Raw genomic sequence first — 20,115 nt, 5'->3', positions numbered from 1 at the left:
TTAAAGGGGAATTCCATATGTTTGTCAGCATTTGTGCATGAGATATAAACCAAATGATTCAATTGGATCACTGTAGAGAAACGTACTGACTCAGGTTTCTTTACAGTGGCGGGGTACGAGCCAGGAATCATGAAGTCTACAAAATAAATACAGCCTTTTTATTTACTGTCCAAAACCACCAGTGAAACTATATATCTTGAGTTTTATATGTAATGATGGTAAAAGTAGTGGTAAGTTTTCTTTGGGGATGATTTGCCTTATAGAATAATGTCTCAGGCATTAGGCAGCATATTTATAACAATTTCATATAATAACTTTCTGTGAAGGAGCTTTAAACTCTTGGAACAAGACGTTTTTCTAGAATGGAGCACTTTACATCAAGCCACTCTGAATTATTTTGTTTCCATCTCAACCACTTAACTAAACCACTCTAAACCAATTTATTTGCATCTTATTGACTTTAAGTATGCAGGAGTTCTGACATATTTTTGGAATTCCCTTTTAAATGTGTTTCCTCCTGCTTTAAAGTTAACATTTTGGAGATTAGACAAGGTCTTCTTATGGCTGCGGGGTTTAGAAGCTTTCTTTCTCTCTCTCTGGCTGCGTTCACGGTATACTGAACTTGTCGCCTGATTAGTGCAGGCTTTAATTTGTCATTGCAGTAGCAGGGCTGAATCAGTGTAGAGATAATTCATATGTCTGAGTTCTCAAGGTGATGTTTAAGGATGTGTGTGTAGAGACAGAGACACCAATTCCATCTTTAAGCACTTTGTTTGAATCATTAATGAAGTGAAAATGAAAGGTACAGCCTGAAAAAGGGGTGTTTGAGCTGAATATATACATTTATTACACAGCGCATATATATATATATATATATATATATATATATATATATATATATATATATGTATATATATATATACAATGATTTTCTAAATTAAAAGTTACACATCCTCTACAGAGAACACACTCCTGCACATTTTAATACACAAGTACTGGTTATTTGCTGAATTAAACATATTGGGAGAAAAAAATGGGCCTGTACAAAAGTTATGGCTCATTTCAGATTTTTTGAGCATATTTATTTTTAACATATTTTTCATTATGTTAATTTTAGCCAATAAATGGAAATCATGTAGAAAATGTAGTATGTGAAAAAAACATGTCATTTTGACCATGTGTTCAAACCTTTGCATATGACTGTACACATATTCTTGACTGATGTGGCTTTGATTCTTGTCTTGTTTGTATTCTATAAGGTTGACAATTTATGAAGCGATCTGGCCAAATAAAGGAAAATAATTATGGATTTTTTTGATAGTTTTCTTAAATACTGGTGTATTTACTGTTATTATTTTCAGAAGTAGTATAATGCATTGTCAAATACCACCATTTAAAAAAAAAAAAACATTTTTAACAGAAAATTATGCAGAAACCTCAGCAACCAGTGTAAAATGAAATTGTTCAGTATTTAATGTGTTCTCTCTTTGCCTTTATAAACACTTCCATTCTTTTCAGGAGACTTACTTTCAGTGTATCTACAAGGATATTTTTCCAAAGTTCAGTCTTAGAAGTTGGTTGTATTTGCTTCTAATTCCTATTACATATTTAGACTCATCAGTCTGTAAAACCTGCTTTCACAGATGTCCAGTTTTGTCTGAGTGAGGTTTCTCAGTAAGAGCTTCTTGACAGCTACATATCCTTTCAGACTCATAGTGTTGAGTGTCCTCTCACAGTGGAAGGATGGACAGAAACACCTGTGGATGTTTTCAGATCTCAATCAAAAGGGAAGCTTGATTTTCTCCTGAAAGCTTTCATTTTTGTTTATCTGATGGGGACAGTTTTGTTGGTGTACGAGGTCTTCCAGGTGGTTGTTAGGAATCTCGTTTTCTCTATACTTGTTTTTCACGTATTTTCCTTTGATCTTACCCTTTTGCAAATGAAATTTACAGTGCAGCTAAGATGTGTTTGGGTAGTTTTATAAAGCAGTTTATAAACTGAGGCTCAGTAAATATATATACTGTTCTCATTAAAATAATGATGTAATTAATAAGGTAATATCAGTAATATCAGTAGTAATTAATGAGCGATTATTCTCTATGTTTTTAGCGTTCGGCCGTGCTCCGGTGCCGATGGCGGTGGTCCGGAGGGAGCTGTCCTGTGAGAGTTATCCCATCGAGCTGCGCTGTCCTGGCACTGACGTCATCATGATTGAGAGCGCCAACTATGGGCGGACAGATGACAAAATCTGCGACGCTGACCCTGCGCAGATGGAGAACACGCGCTGCTACCTGCCTGACGCTTACAAGATCATGAGCCAGAGGTAACACACACGCACACACATAAGATAAACACACTCAAGCTGGTGTGAACACTGGGTTTGTTGTTGTTTGTGATGCAGAACAGAAACTGTAAACACTGCAAACAGCCTTTGGACTGATTTCTTACACTAATCAGGATGATTTGATTATTGTTTGGGTTTATGGTAACTGAAATGACAGATTTTGTGCTTCTCATAATGTCTTATAGCAAAGAAAAAGATATTTATATGTTGTATATAAATTGTATATATGTATAGAGTAGGATATTATAGAGTAAAGGATATTTCTCAGGATAAATTCCAGTACTGATGTTAAATATCCACGTTGGAACAAGTAGAAAAAGGCTGATTTGAAGTGTTTTGAGATTTGGATCGATGAACATTTGGATTGGTTTGGGTTATCTGTACCACAACATTTTAACCCGTTACATTTCCTTTGGTCTGGATGTTCTCTGAGCACAAATCTGAAGAAATTCCATCAAACCATATGGCTGTTCGGTCACATTAGAGTACTGCTTCCTAACAAGATAATAGGCAGTCTGAATCTGTTTGTGAACAGTTGAATAAAAGTATGAAAATTCAATATAGTTAAAACAGTAGTGTTAGATGTTCATCCATGATATAACTACACAAAATTATTATAGATCTGTTTGTAATTTGTTGCTTTAATAGGCAACTAACAGTAGTCACTGGTTATCATTGATTAATTTTAATACTTCTGTTCGCTGATTTCTTTTTTTCTTTTTATTCATGGTTGAATATTCGTTGTCAAATCGTCATTATTTATCCATATTGCTCCTGATCTGTCACAGTTTTGCTAACGGATGTCGACAGGATGATGGGTTGCTCTTTTGAGTCTTGGTTCCGCTGAAGGTTTCTTGCTCTTAGGGAGTTTCCCTTGTCACTGTTGCCCTTGGCGACACTCATCTGGGTCTTGGATCTTGATTTTCTGTAATGCTGCCTCGTAAAAAGGCTCATCGTAAAAAATGTAGAAATTTAATCACGTTAGACAAATCAGACAGACCACAAGTTCTGTGGTATTTTTTCTTATCATATTCAAAGCATTTGTTGGACATGAAAGGGTTAAAGAAGATCTGTGCTCAGTGGTTTAAGCCATATTGAAGCTGGATTCATTTTACCTGAGGAGGTACTGTAATTTGACTTGATTTGATTTTAATCCAGTAAGAATCCGAAGTTTTTTTGAAGTTGGCTAAGTAATAATTCCGCAGCAAATTATATTTAAACGCTGCAGGACTTGACTATCTTGTTTGAGACTTATGTGTACTGATCCGAATGCAATTTATCACTAATTTATCACAACTGAGCTTCGGAAGACTTGTAAGACTGAAGATTCTTGCTGTAATTAATAATGCCCTGCTGTACTTCATGATCATTCTGTCTGCTTTGTCTGCCTGGTGTTTATAACACTAAACACTGCCCCACTGGATGCAATCGAATGCGTTTGGTGGGCTAAATCTTCTGAAAAGCCGATTTAGCAGCAGCTAGATTATCAACAGTGATGCATGCTGGTTAATGAGACTCAATTAATGTTTACAGCTGGATTTCCGAAGGTCTTAATCACCAGTAAGTGGATTTTCAACTTCAAAGTCTTCCATGTGATGGTGGTAGCGCTTAGTCACTTTAATAACTCTTTTTTTTAAAACCAGGCGGTGATCATAAGCAGGTTTAGGGCTGGATTGTGTTTGCTGTATTTTCTATTGCACTTGAGAACAGGGTGAGTAGCCTAATTAAATGATAAAGATCAGATACAACTGTAGGTCAGATGTTTTCCCATTGGATCTGTTCAGAGCAGCTTTTACAGCCTTCAGAAATGTACAAGCATGCTAACAATAGCTAAGACAGTCATTTGAAAATAGTTTCTGCCCATTGATGCCTAATGACCTCATACACTCACCATCTACTTTTTGACAAACGTCTACACTCCTAAATATAAAGGTGTCATTGAAGAACAACTTTTGGCTCCCTTTTAGTGGATGGTTCTGAAGAAAGCCATAATTTTAAAGAATTTTAAAGTGGTTCTTCAATGGCGTCGCTCTAAAGAACCCATTTTTGCACCTTTTCGTTTTCAAAGAATATACTACATCCACTACTTAACCACGTTTGAGCTCTGCCAACTCTATAGGTATATAGTATAGTCTTGTTGAACAAAACAGAATATCTAAAAAGTATTTTATTTAAAGCCAGTTTGGAGCATTTATTATGAAAAGCAATCATCATGAAATTTTGACACAGTGTAATGCGCAGCTAAATTGTGTTGAAAATAATGAAATATGACAAAAATGGAGATGCAAAGTTTCGTTCTGGCTATAAATAGTAGCTTTATATAGGTTTTGTGGCGTCAGTGTAGAAGGAGATGTGGGAAAGGCCATTATTTCTGATATGGGATGTGCTCTTTTATTTACACATGCAGAAAAGGCACATACACAGCTGGGGAGCAGGCAGGTCATGTCCAGTCAAACATTTCCTCCTCATAGTAGATACACTAACCCCCACTTCCTCAGCTACAGCCCAACACGAAATAACAATCAACACATACAGGCCATGCCCCAAAAGACCCCTTCTGAAACACAGAGCTTCTGTGTGTGTATACATATATGTGTATGTGTGTATATATATATATGTGGGTGTGTGTGTGTGTGTGTGCGTGTGTGTGTGTTTGTGTGTGTAAAACACTCTTACCTTTCAATGTAAGTCAACGTAAAGAGATTTTATTCCAAGTGATTTTAGAGCTTTTCTATTCGCCCCCCTAGTTCGCCCCCCTTTGCTGCAGTAACAGCCTCTACTCTTCTGAGAAGCCTTTACACTAGATGTTGGAAGATTGCTGTAAGGATTTGATTGCATTCAGTCACAAGGGCATTAGTGAGGTCAGATACTGAGGTTGGAGGATTAGTTCTGGATCACAAATGTTACACTAAACCATCCCAAAGTTATTGACTGGTAATAAAACCCTTTTAAAACAGATTTTATGAATCAAACAGTATATTTGCTGAGCCCTTCTATATAGATGTACAAGTAGATATCATTATAATCATACACTCTCAGGCCACTGTATCAGAAACAGCTGTCTTGTACTTCTACTCGTTGGCCATTTTACTGGAAACACCTACTTTGTGCTTCCACTCACAGACCACTTTACTAGAAACTCCTCCCTCATAGGTCCACTATATAGGTAGAGTTACAGACTGTAGCTCCTCAGATCCCCTGTAACCCATTCATCATCAGTTTCTGACCGCTGGCTAACACTAATTGCAAATCATCAGAGGTACAGTTCTATATATACACCAGCAAGTGTTCCCAGTAAAGTGGCTAGTATCTCTGGGTAATTAATGCATAAAAAAGTACATAGCTTTTTTCACTGAAGATGTTTCTGCTGTAAGCTGTTGTAACAGCACATTTGCGCAGCTTTAGGCTGAGCTAGCGCTCTTGTGACTAGCATGTCGTGTTGCTGTGACAGACTGATGGTGCGCACTCAGTTCCGCCAACAATCAGCATGCTGCCTAGTGGAATATCAAAGCTTATTGTTTGCTGCCGACTGGCTGATGTGGTTTTTCCTAATGTTTTATAGCGCAGTGAATGACACTGGGGTTTAAAGCTCAGTGTTGGGACTGTGAGCTGTTAGGGCTGGTGATGTAACTGTGACAGATTAGCCTGAAAGAGCTTTTTATTACACTATTGAATATTTAAGCTTTTCTTCTGGCTTCTGCAGAAATACCAGAATTTAACATTTAACACAAGCTACAAACACATACCACACAGTGTCTCTCTCTCATACACATGCCTAATGATTTTATATCTGCTGTCTAGTGCTTACACACACACATAGACACACACACAAACACACAGTTATAGTGTGTGTAATATGATGAGGTCACACACACAAACACACCTTTAAAGCGGTTTGTTTCACAATTTGAGCCGTCCTGCTAAAACCAACACCCAGCTCAGGAGAGGGGTCGATTGTCAGAGAGAGAGAGAGTGAGAGAGAGAAAGTGCATGCGTGTTGATAATTGATGCTTTGTGTAGCTCACTTCTTCACTGCTGCCCACACTCCAGATTAGGCCTTCCTGAAAGAATCTAACCTGACGCTTAGCAACGAAACAGCACGCCACAACAAACAATACTGAGAAACGCTCTGTAACCATTCCCAAAACACAACCAGAAAATTTCAATATTATAACATAAAACTATTTGTGTGTTGTGCTGGTGTGAGTGGATCAGACACAGCAGTGCTGCTGGAGTTTTAAACACTGTGTCCACTCACTGTCCACTCCTACTTTGCTGGTCCACCTTGTAGATGTGAGGTTTACTTTACTTTATTAGAAACACCTAGTTATTGAATTCTCTCATTAATGCTGTCAGCACAGGTTGTATTAAATGTTGAAATATTTAATACATTTTGTTGACACATTGTTTTCTTTTATTGTAGTAAGGAGCGTGTATCCTTAGGAGCATTTTGCACCGTTGCTCCAAGTGTTGGTGGGCTTCCCTTGCTATTGTGTCTTGAATTATGGGGGACTGGTCCAACATCTTGCTTGCAAGCCTGGGTATAATTTGTCTGAAAGTATTGTAATTAAATTGAATTATGGTTAAATTCGAGTTTTCATGGTGCATTGAATCATTTCCTAAATAATCATAATAAATTCTGGATGAAATTTGATTAACAGTGCTAATGTAGCTTTCATTACTCGTTGGCTACATTAATGTACAAAATGTACATTAGCCTTGTTTAACTTAGATTTTTTGCTAAACTCTCTTTTAAAAATGGATGCTTTCGTTTTGCCTAATATTGTTCAATTCCACATGTGCTAATTTGTTAGCTTGGCTAGCTGTGCCCCTCTTAAATTTAAGTCTTGAACAGGAGTCGATATGAGACATTGTGCCACTTTATTAGAAACATCTACCTAGAGCTCCATAATATGGATACAAAATGTGATGTTTGATAACGCTGTTAATCACAGTGGTGATATAAGAAGTGATGATTTAAAATAGTGGGCCTTTGACTGGCTGTGTTGCAAGTACAGACTATTTTGGCAGGGGGAGCTGTGTGTAGAGAAATCTAACTAACCTCTACTTTGAAAGGCTGAGAAACAGCCAACATTTATTTATAGGCCTATAAAAATGAGTAAAGATAAGTTTAATTTCTTAAAAGGCTTCTGATTGTAACCTTTCAGCAGAATTCAGACGCGTGCGGATCAAATGGATAAAATAGGTTTTATTATCTCTAGGCAAAATCATCGTCAATGAACAGGCATGGGTCAAAACCAAAAAACGGAGAACGATCACAATGGTGATCATCACACTAGGCGAACAAAACCAAAAGGACAAGGCAAAAGGCGTGGTCAAAAAACAGGCAAAAAGTTCCAAAAACACAGATCAAAAATACTGGGCAACGGTACAAAAGGGACAGGCAAAAGGCAGAGTAATAAACGAAGCAAAGGTTGATAATCAGAAGCATACAAACAGAATAAACGCTCAATAAGTTCACTAGGAAGCAATACCTCGCACTGAAGCTAACTAAAGCCCAGGCTTATATACTAAGCTATACAAATCATATGACACAGAAGTCATGTGATCCCCAAATGACATGTGGGTACTGGAGTCCATATCGGATTCTGACTCAGAAGGAAGTCGTGCAGTCACATGATCTTCCAGAGGATTCCGTCTCCTCCTGAGAGTTTGTTAAATGCGTGACACTGATAGTGATGTTTGTTGCGACATTAGCCATTATTGCTTCGCTCATGTAACACGCAGCACTGAGAGTGAGAATAATCACAGCATTTTTACAGCCTAGATGTCCAGAATAGAGTTTTTGAACGCTGTAATTTGTAATTGGCCATTTAACCAACTTGTTAAATTACATGCTCTTCATATGAGAGAGCAAAGTTTAAGCCCAGCACAGGGAAGCACTTCCTCTTTTCTATAACGCTACGTTCCCGGCAGTCTAATTACATCATTCTGGTGCTAGTAATTGCTGTTCTTAATTATATGTTTATCATGTCAACCCATATTGTCATAATGATTAAAAGTCTGATTATACACCCGCATTTGTAGCTATGAGGATTTTGTGCTATTACGTCAGGTCTTGCTGGGCTCTCCCTGCAATTATTCATGTCTTGAATTAAGAGGGCCTGGTTCTAGAGTTTTGCATAGGAACCTGGGAGCGACTTGCTATGCCACAGCCTGATCATTCCATAATGCACTGAATGATTTGTTCAAGAATCTTAATCGAATCTGATTCACATCATCTATAATAGCTCATCTATAAAGGATGCTATGAATAAAGTGGGCCCAGAGTCTGTGTACAGTTTGTGGAGAGTGGAGTTGTGCTGAGCCGAATGTATTTGGGTGTATTTTTGGGGGAATCCCGCGGTGTTGCCTTCATTAGCATTAGCATGAAAGCGAGCTAGCGCCCCCGGACTCCAGCGCCTGCCACAGCTGTTGCTAGGATCCCTCTTACCCTGTAAGCCTATTAGAGGAAGGCAAGAGCAGAATCAAACACACGGAGAAGGAAAGAGGGAGAGAAAGAAAAGAGGTGTCAAAAGAGAACTCCAGGGGGTTGCTAAAGCAGAGGTTTACACCAGTGCAGAGCTGAAGAGGGATACTCTGTCAGACATGATCTGGCTTCGGAGCTCAAACAAATGCACACACATACAAAAAAGACGCGAGCACACTTGCCTACAGAGGCGCGTGTCAATTTTGACATCCTTTAAACCACTGTTCTTTCTGCTTTCCCACGTCTGTTTGTTTCTATCATGTTTACCACCGAGCGGGCACCGCCGGATTTTCAAGTCTTTACGTAACGAACAAGGAAGCTTCAGGTTTAGCTGCTGTAGCAGGATCTGGGCCAGATGGGAAAAATACTACAAGGATAGTTCTTTGAAATATCACATTTTTGTGATTTCTAACTTGATTTCATCTCCAATTGTTGCCAATACCACCTGCTAACTAGGGCCCCACTTCACATGATGCTACCAAGCTGGAAGGCTAGCATATGCTGCCCTTGAGACATGTGAAGCTCTGCCGCACCTTTTTTAACTGCTGCGAACGCACCGTCATTGGACAGCTCAACAAGCTTGGATTTGAATGCCAACTACCAATTTTGCTGTGCCTGCATTGTGATCTCTTAGCATCACACTGAAGGATGGAGCCACATATGGCTGCGGCATCACAGCGAATCGAACTCGCAGTTCCCCAGTGATAGGACCAATGAACTTAGAAAGTTGCACCACTTAAGAACCCATAACTTACACCCCTCCCTCCACCCCCAAGGCAGTCGGTCAAAACAAGTTTGTTCTTTAATTTTGCACAGAGCTACGAGGTCAATGTGGGTAGTAATAGAAGTTTATATCAAACAAATTAGCATTAGCTAAATCATACGCTTAGTCTCATCTGATATCTATTAAATGTTAAGCTGGCTACCGATATCAGGAATTTTGTCCGTTCCATTTTAGCAGTGATCCGCGTGAATTGTGAACACATTCAGAGTAGCAGGTTTTGTCCAGTGGGAGTTTTGCATGTGGTCAAATGGCCCTTTCCTGTCAAAGTAGGTGGTTCTTGGCCATCCCTGCTCGGAAAAACAAGACTGACCAGCATAGCTTTTCACCAGCATATATTGTGTTTTGGATGCTGGTATGTTAAACCAGCACCAGACCAACACTAGACCAGCATAAACCATCTTAGCTCAGCATGGAATTCATGCTGGTCCAAGGTATGTTTTTCAGTAGAAATGCACCAGATTCTCTGACAATTGGCAGCAGTCTTACCTCAAACTGTCAAATTGCTAAGTAATTTAAAATAGCTCAGCTTAGTGTTTGCATAACATTAAAAATCATGTAGATGTTCCAGCAGACATTATTAAGATTGTAGATGTGTTTATGGCCCAAACTGAAGGCTAAGCTCTAATAGGCATAGGTTGCAATTGGAGGCTAGTGTTGCTAACAAGCAGTTGAAGCTTATTATTACCATTTAGCAGTGTGTAAGCCATGTACCTAAATTATTCCACATTTGCCTCAAACCATGTTGAGTTGTTTAGTTATCTCATACAGGCATGGTGATAGGGTTTCTGACACTGTATTATCTATAAAAATGGAGAAAATGATGAACAAAATCTAGCCTTTAGCTGGCTGCTAGTTGTTTACAGCTAAGCTATGTCATTTTGTCTGTTGTCATACATTGTCAGAATCCACATTAGCAAGTTTGAGATTACTTTACATAATTTTAGGGAAATATGTGATTATTATTTTTTTCTAACCCAATTTTCTCCCCAATTTAGCTATTGTCAATCCCCACCCACAAGCTCAGTCTTCAGCATAACACAGGGACAGGCACTAATGCTAAGTGGTGGACATTAGCTTCCATTGCTTAGCTACATCAGCCTCATAGATAAGTTCTAATGCCTCACCATTCTTGGCTGACTGACCACATTTGGGGAAGATTATATAAACTTGACTTTTGCTTTTTTTGGCCAAACAATCCCTTTAAAATGGATGCTTTTGTTTTGCCTAATCGTTTTCAGTTCCATATGGGCTAATTTGTTGGCTTGGCTAGTTGTGGTCCAGTGAAACGTGAGTGGGATGTGAACGGGAGGCGAAATGGGACACTGGGCAACGAGACCCCTACACACATATATACACACACACACCTCTCCCTCCTCCCCCTATGCTATCCGATAACTCTGTTCGGAAGCACTGCTCTTCCTAGCGTGGAATTCTCCTCCCGTGGGAATTGTGCTGGCTTTTTTTTCCGGGCCGCGGGCCACCTGTCCGCTCGCTGGCTGTGCTTGAGTTGTCTCGGCTCGCCTGGCAGCACACGTACAAAACATACACACACACATACACGCTCACAAGGCCAACATCACACGGCTAACCGGAGGTGCTAATATCAAAGGCCAGCGCTTGTGTGGAGCGAAGGCTCTCCGCACCTCTGAGGACCGCGGCCTGTCGATAGTGATTTTCCACTCAAACAGAACGTCTTTAGTACAGAGACAACACATACACCTCTGCTCCACACACAGACAGTTAGGTACAATGGAAAACTAACAAACAAATCGACAATTTGATCCATCTAAATTAGTAGATGTAGATCTAGATAGTTGTTCATCTTATGCTTAAAGGGATAATTTCACTGAATTTCACTTTTTTATTTCTGCATAATTCATTGAGATGCAAACAGTGTCATTTATAGTACTTTGGTATCAAATAGTTTAGTTCAGATAAACGTACAGACTCAGATTTCTTTACAGTGGTGGTGATAGGAGCCTGGAGTCAATCTAAAACTGATCAAAACATCAAAATCTAATCTTTATTTAGGCCAAAACCACCATAAAACAGTAACATATTAATGACTACTTAAAAACAATGAGGGAGCTTTTAGAGGTGTTGAACTCTTCAGGCGTCTGGTTCCGATCACCACCACTGTGAACGATTCTGACTCTGTAAAATTGAGACTTTCATAGCAAATTACTCTGAATGACTTTGTTTTTATCTTAACCATTTTATTATGCAAAATTCTGAACAATCAGTAGATATCCCCTTTAAATGGTCATGAATGAAGGCACTGTTTGAAATTTTAATTTCACTGTTCAGTTGAATTCTGAACATCTGATTGCACTCGGTTGTTTATTTCTCTCTCTCTCTCTCTCTCTCTCTAAGTATAATCATGTGTGTATATATATATACACACACATATATATATATATGGAGATACTTGTTTTTCTTTGGACAGCAACTATATATAAAATGGTATTTCCCTGTAATTCTCTGACCTCACAATGATTGTCTCAAATTTCACCTTGATTAAATTAAATTTCTGAGCTACAAATGACTTTGTAGTGGAATCTGTACAACAGAGATATTAATTTACACATAAAGATACATATTTATGTCCTAAACTAATGGATATCAATTTCAGTATAAACAAAACAATATTGATCTAATTGATTGTGTACTTTTGTACTAGTAGTATTAGAAATGATAATAATCTATAAAATTCTTTCTGAAATCAATGCAGTTGAATTGGCACCATCAGACTGATGCATTTTTACATTTTGATCTCATTTCACGTGTTTTTTGTGTTTATTCCTGTCTATGTTGAGTTTGGTTGAGTTTGGTCATTGTGTCCAGTGACAGTGAGAGTTGGCCGCCACATCGGTTTGGATGATGATGATGATGACGTTGAAGGCTGTTAAGCCAGTTTGGCCTGAACTCCTTTCCAGCTGTTTGAAATGTCATGGGATGACTCCTCACAGCTGGGGATATGTGTGTGTGTGTGTGTGTGTGTGTGTGTGTGTGTGTGTGTGTACTTGTTTTTATATATGTTTGGGACATTTTCAAAATGGTACTGACTTCGTATTTTTACATATTATGATATATAGATACTTATATGGTTTCATATATACACTGATGAGCTAAAACATTGTGACCAGAGATGAAGCGAATGATGTGGATTGTCTCATAACAGCGGCACATGTCAAGGTCTGGGATATTCTAGACAGTCAGTGAACAGTCTGTTCCCATAGTGGATGTGTTGGATGCAGGAGAAATGGGCAGGCGTGATGACCTGAAATGGCCGAATCGTTATGGCCAGACGGCTGGGTCAGAGCATCTCTGAAATGGCAAGGCTTGTGGGCTGCTCCTGATGCTCCTGGTCAGCAGTGATGAGTTCCTAGTGGTGAGGAGGGACAAACCATGAACTGCTGACAGGGTGTTGTGCAGCCAGGGCTCAGTGATGCGCCTATTCTGACCATGAATTGATGTGGAAATAGTTTCCAGTGTGTGATGAAGTTGTCCACTGGTCAGACTCTTGCTGTAAAACATGGAAAAAGCATTGAACATGGTGTTTTTGACATGTAACTTTTTTTTTTAAACGTAAATGATATTGTTATCATCATGGTTATCCATCTCCCATCTCACCTTGTACCTTGTCGTGGTTGAATGTGCCACTTGAAGAGAATGATAGAAATCAGGCCTCTCTCTCTCTCTCTCTCTCTCTCTCTCTCTCTCTCTCTCTCTCTCTCTCTCAGTCTTTCAGTGGCAGTAATTACACATGATATCAAAGCCATACATCACCTCCAGCATGAAAGGATAACACACTCTCTCTCTCACACTCAGCAGTCAGGCTGTGCTGCTGTTTAAAGGAGTAAACAGTGAGGAAGCAGAGTGGCAGAGTGCTTTTCCTTATCCTCCTGCATGTATTTTTCATGCTACCACTTTGTGATTTTAGTGAGAGTGCCACTCTGCCTTGGCTGTGTGTGTGTGTGTGTCAAGACAGAGCTGTATGAAAAAGTTTGTGCACTGGTCAAATAAGGTTTTGTTGGTTTTCTAAGTGAAAATAAGTCAACACATCCTCTCCAGAGAACACACTTCTGCACATTTTATTGTGAAATTACAGTATTTGCTGAATGTAGCATAGTCATTATGTATAATTTATTTTATTTTTCCCAATATGTTAAACTCAGTAAATAAATGTAAAGTGTGCACAAAAATTGCAGATAAAACACTATAATTAAGTGTGTTCATTGTAGAGCATGTATGGACTTTTTTCAAAGAAAATCAACAAAATGTAATTTGGTGTGTTCAAACTTTTGTGTATGAAATATCTTTAAATATTAAGTTTAACATACCGCCAAAAAAATATATATATATATGGGTGCCATAACTTTTGCACAGGCTAAAGTAAATGAGACAATGTATTTTGGCTTTAATTAGAGTTTTAAAATGTATGAGAATATAATCATACATAATAATATACAATTTGACAGCTCTTTTGCAACTCAGCTAGGTGCTTTTTTCACTAATCATCCCATGACCCCCAAAATCATCTCACATAATTTGCAACAGTGAGACGAATATATATATATATATATATATATAAATGTTATAGTTGGTGAAAACAGCATGTTTACTTGTGAGACTCTGCCTAGTCCTCACAAAGTGCTAAAGACAAGTACACACTCAAACTCAAGCTGCAGCATGTGTTTTATCTTCTTTTCCACTTCTTGTCCACGCTGACATGAAGAGATACAGTCTATTAGTCCAGCAGTGTGTGTGCGCGCTGACTTTCGTCAGCTCCAGCATCTGCGTTTTTCATTTCTGTGCACACTCACACACACATACACACTCATTTGTCTGCCCCGAAGCCTGCGGTGTGCGTCTGGTTTGTGCCAACTGCTCGTGTGTGCATGAGGAGAATTAGCCTCTCATTGATCTGCCGTAATTATCTTGAGTTACAGCAACTGACCTCAAACCGGACACTCGCTCTCCAGCATCAATCACACAGATCACCGTTTGAACACGATTGGCGTCCGACCCGCCAGTGCTGAAACAATTACGCCACGCCACACAGACTGTGGCTAAGAGTGCAGCACACGGTGGATCACATGTGAAAACCGTAAACCAGAACTACCTGCATGGCCGTTAGATCCAGCGGTCAACCTGAGGTCAGTGTGTTTCATCTGACTTCTGTCACAAATTTACATCCTGTAATGATGCAGAGTTAAAAGCTCAACTTTTAACTTTTTTGGACTGGACTAAATGGAATATCTATAGAATGGACGACACTAGGGACAGTTTTCAGGCTTCAAGGTGGCCGCTAGAACTGTTCTACCTATGTTGCATACTTTTTACTTTTACGTATATGTACCTTTAGATGCAAACTTTAAAGAAATAGCTTGGCAACAAACCAACTTATCTCAAATGTAGTTGATCTTTAGTTTCACATTGAAGCTACGAGGCTAATGTAATGGAAGCTAATATACACAAATTAGCATTGTGCTAACATATAAAAATGGGCAAAAAGAACATCGCATAGCAGCCAAACAGTAGCAGCAATCTTGAAGAGTGAATTTTGTTCATTTTTCAAAGTAAGCAGAAGTCCAGGTTTGCTTAGCTTTACTCTGGAGCCATGATCTAATGTTGGTATCAAGTAATGGAAGCTAATAAGTACAAATTAGCACTAGCTGTACAAACTGCATGACTAAAACAACACGTTTGCCTCAAACATGCCGAGTTGTTGAGGTAATTTCAAATAGATATGCTAAAGTGGCTTCTCAGACTGTATGATGTACTGCTTTTTATTTTCAAAAGTGTCCAAAGTCCAGCAAATGAATTGGGTGCTGCTCTAAGCAGATTAACACTGGTTTAAGCTGGTCTGGTGCTGGTTTAGCTGGTCACTCGGCATGGTCATGCTGGCTGAATAGCATACCAGCATCCAAAACACAACATATGCTGGTTTTGGTGGTGACTAGCCTTGCTAGTTTTTCTAGTAGGGATAGGTTTTGCACTTAATGATGTTAATGTAGCTGACAGTGAATAGAAGCCACCATATACCATCATGGAGGCCCACTAAAATGGACATGAAAACAGTGGCAGCCATCTTGATTCCATACATTTGTCCCTTTTTTATAGAAAACATGTCATTAAAACATGTTTCTTATGTCAGACAGTGCCAGAAACCACATATAAGAGTCTTTTTGAGAATACTTTCCATCTCCACACAGTTTGAGGCAAGTGTTTGATGATTTAGGCATATATTTTGCTAATTGGTGCTAGGTTAGCTTCCATTACCTGTTGGCTACATTAGCACTGTAGCTCCAATCCAAAATTAAAGAAACAAACTTCAGACTCCAAACTTGTCTTGGCAGATCAACTGGTAAGAGGAGAGTTTCAGAGAGGCGGTTTCCGGCCAACAAACAGAAAATATCTTTAAATGGTCAGACATTCTGGGTTTCATCAGACAAACTGCTTTCTGGGTTTATTCAAACACAACTATTTCTCCCCATAAAGTGCTTATTCTAACCCTTCCACTCTCATTTCTTCTTCTCACCTCATCCCTCTATCCATCTCCCTCGCTTCCTCCCTCTCTTCCTGCTTGCCTCCCAAAAGTTGGCAGTGCTTTAGTGCTTTAATTAAAGCTGGGCCTGTTTGAAGAGGCTGGATTTGAAAGAGAAAGGAAAAATCTTCAAAGATGTGAGTTTTTAATGGCCAACTAAGGAACCATTTCCAGCTTTTAACATATAGAACAGTCTATAGGTCAGCTGTATGATGAATCCAACCTCTTTTTCTTAGCTGTTAGACTCTATTACTGTATGCAAGTCAGTCCAGTTCATTATCAATTAGTTATGGGAACTTTAGCCACTTATGCTGTTTAAATATCCACATTGTAAATGAGTAGTAACATTTTAATGCTAAAATGCAGATGCTGCTTTCAAAAATAAAGATACTAAAAAATGGAGTAATGAGGTTTTGATGATGGGTACAATTACTTTTTCACTTAACATGAGATGTAATGTGAACTACTTGTGCCGTCAGGTTCATAATTTAAAAATGAAATGTTTAATCAGAAAGGGAGAGTTTGTGGATGAACTTGAAGTTGGCTTGAAAAAGCCAGTTAATGACGTTAAAATGGTGGAAGTCTGTTGATGGTTGCTAAAGTGTTGCTTAGATGTTGCTAGGTGGTTGCTACGGTATCCAAAGTTAATTGAATGTGGTTTCTACATTAAACGCTAACTTAAATTTATTGCCACTTTAAATGGCAGTGCTGCCTTAAATTCAGTGCTACCTTCAATGCAATTCCACCTTAAATTTAGTGCCACCCTAAATTCAGTGCTACCTTAAATGCAATACCACCTTAAATTCAGTTCTACCTCAAATGCAATTCCACCTTAAATTCAGTGCTTCCTTAAATGCAGTTCCACCTTAAATGCAGGAATGTTTGTGCAAAATTTGGTGGTTGTACGTCAAAAACTGTGGACCATGCAAAGTTTACAAAATTTGAGCATGTAGAAAGTTGGCCCTTTTAAGCCAGCTTAATAAACATTTAACAATTGCAATATATGTATAAAATACATTTTTCTGTTACAAACCGCACATACCTTATTTAAAAAAAAACTTAAGTGAATACTAAGATGAGTTTGGATTTCATATTAGGCCTGTCACTATGGATTATACTAGTAATCAATCTAGTGATTATGTTGACAGTGAATCGAGTAAATAGACCAAATAATTAAAATTGACTTAACCATATATACCATTGCATAGCATTTTAAATATTCCAAATTACTTTATTGGCAAAAAGATGACTAGGGCCATTAAAGTGTTAATAACTCTGAAACTTAATTAAGAGAACAAATGTATATTTACCTAGTTCAACGCCATGAACGATCCGTAGTATTGTAGGCTGAAGCCCAGCTGCACACGTACTGTATGTTTCTATGGTAGAATTTTTACCTGTAGCTCTCTTGTTCAAGTGCAGCTTTTAAATGGAGTGTAAAGTGATACCTTCAGCATCTTCAGCAGTCTATGCTGGAATAAATTCTGATGAAGATGATTTTGTCCATTTTTTTATAGATATAACAAAATGCACTGCTTTTTAAAACATCTTTTAGAGTTACATTAGAACAAATAAGACTGTAAATGTGATTAAATATAACTAACAATACAAAATAATGCTGTATACAAGGGGAAACAAGTTTTCTGACACTTTCACTTTTATTATTTTATATACTTCCATTGATATGTACATTTCAAATTTACACAAAATGTCTTTGGACAAAAGTGTTTCAGCCACAGTTTTCAACTGACTATCTCACATTTGTTTCCAAAATGTATTGATGTTTAGCAGAAACCATTTTTTAATCTACCTATGAAACATTTCCTGTGCCACTGGCTACTACACAACCCCAAAGCATGATAAATCCACCCAATAGTTAACACTTAACAAGGTGTACCCTTCATCAAATGCTGCTCCTTTTTCCTCCAAATATACCTTTGGTTATTGTAGCCAAAGAGGTCCATTTTTACTACCTCAGTCCACAGCACTTGTTTCCAAAATGCCTCTGGCTTATCTAGATGTTGTTTCCCATACTTAAGACCATGACATTTGTGATGAGGTTGCAGGTAAGGTTTCTTTCTGATGCCGATAATGTTTCTGCAAGCAGTCGAATGGTGCACCGCCTCTCCTCTCCACATAAATGTGGTGTCTATCAGGCTCTGTTTCTTACTGCAAGAGAGAACAGTAGGAGAATTTACTTTATGCCTTATCGTCATATAAACTGCTTCTTTTTAAGCAAGATTAATCAAGGACCTGTGATCTGTATACTGGAATAACTTGCCCTTCTGCTCTATGAGCATATACAGTAGCTGAATAATGTATCCTCAGTGTAACCTTGCTGTTAGTCAGTCAGGTAATGTGCTGTATGATGATGTGACAAAGCAGAACTAAAGAGTGAAAATGCACACAGAGAGAGCGAGAGCAGGAGAGAGAGATGAGAACAGGCATCTGAAAGAAGTGCTTCTGACAGAGAAAATGTTCCATCTCTCTGAGGAGCAAACAAAATACAGGAGCAATAAAAGCACTCCACTGTTCTGTCATTATTACTGCAGTTTAAGACCAATTCACATACACGCACACTCTCAGCGCTCGTCCTTATCTAACCCTGCACTCCCTGTGTATTAATAAAATAACAAAAAGAATAAAATGAAGAATTGCTGGATGGCAGTCTCTTTCTTTTCTTTCTTTTTCTCCCCCTCTCAATTTATACACTGAATTTGTATTAGAAGTACTTATGCCAAAGTTAACGCATTAAAACATGATAAAACGCTACTCATTTGTTCATGCCATTAACGCATTTTCCACATTTCCTTTTGAACCATTGGACTTCCAGGCTGAAGCCCAGCTCCAGCACACTGTGTGATGCTTTGAATCCACAACTGTAGCCCTCTCGTTCAAATAAATGGCAAGCTCTGTTAATGGCTCTCATGTTTAAACCAAGCTACAGCAATGCTGTGACTGAAGTACATCAAATCTGAAGAATCATTTACAAGGAAAAAAACACGGAACGGATGCAAGTAATATCATTCAGCCGACTGTCTGTTTTCGTTCTCTTTTTTTCTCTCTATCCTCTCTCTCTTTCTCATTTTTCTTTTCTCTCGTTTTTTCTTATTCTGTACCTCTCCTCTTTCTTTGCTTCTCTCTCCTTGTTCTCTCTTTATCTATCTTCCTCCTACTCTGTTTGTTCTGACTGGCAGGTGGGAGTAATGCATGTCTGCTACATCATTACATTTGCAGCTCTCTCTCTCTCTCTCTCTCTCTCTCTCTCTCTCTCTCTGAATGCCTTTTTCCTGAAGCACAGATTACATATCTGCTGTTTGTCTGGAGGAAACAGGTGGAATTTGAGTGAAATTAAGTTTTGCATGACTTATTAAAGTAATACTCCTCTAATTGGGTCTCATTATTTCAGTACCATGCTGTACCAACTTATACACAGCAGATGATTCTGAGTGGTTGCAGAAAAGTGAAGGTCTCTGAGTAATTCTTTGGCTATCATATAATAAACTATGAAGTATCCAGACAGCCCTTCAAATGAGTAAATTCAACTACTTTAAGATGTACCCGTCGCTGACACAGACGCACAGAGCTTGTATAATTAGTGTAGAACAGCACTGACCAATAGAATTAGATGCTCTGGAGTAGCCACACTTGAGCCTAAGGTCACAACATTCACCATTACACAGAGCTTTTATGCCTGTAATATTTAGATCATTTTATTTAATAGTATCATCATGGACGTTCTGTTTAAACTCTAAACTCTGCTAGTATTGTAGTAATACTCTAATTCCATTGTTAAGCTTTGGTTTGCAAAAGGATTAAAATCTTGAAATACCCAACAAAAATTAACCAATCAGTATTGTTTCCTCTCTGGTGTCTAGGTAGATACAGCCAAGTAAGCTCTCCCATTGGTTAGGGCTTTAGGAACAGAACTGAAGGCATTAGCCACG

The 20,115-nt window shown here is 38.5% G+C and overlaps 1 protein-coding gene across 1 annotated transcript in view; it reads left to right on the top strand.

The window, feature by feature from the left end:
• Positions 1-20,115, top strand: part of LOC118816661 (adhesion G protein-coupled receptor L3-like) — a 450,500-nt gene that overhangs the window by 211,746 nt on the left and 218,639 nt on the right. The window contains exon 4 of the mRNA XM_036583171.1: positions 2,110-2,323. Coding sequence (XP_036439064.1) covers positions 2,110-2,323 — 214 coding nt within the window. The remainder of the gene's footprint in view (positions 1-2,109; positions 2,324-20,115) is intronic.

This window comes from Colossoma macropomum, unplaced genomic scaffold (genome assembly GCF_904425465.1).
Source record: "Colossoma macropomum unplaced genomic scaffold, Colossoma_macropomum, whole genome shotgun sequence".
NCBI lineage: Eukaryota > Metazoa > Chordata > Actinopteri > Characiformes > Serrasalmidae > Colossoma > Colossoma macropomum.
Note: the sequence above shows the minus strand (reverse complement) of the source record. Positions and strands in the feature narration are given on the sequence as shown.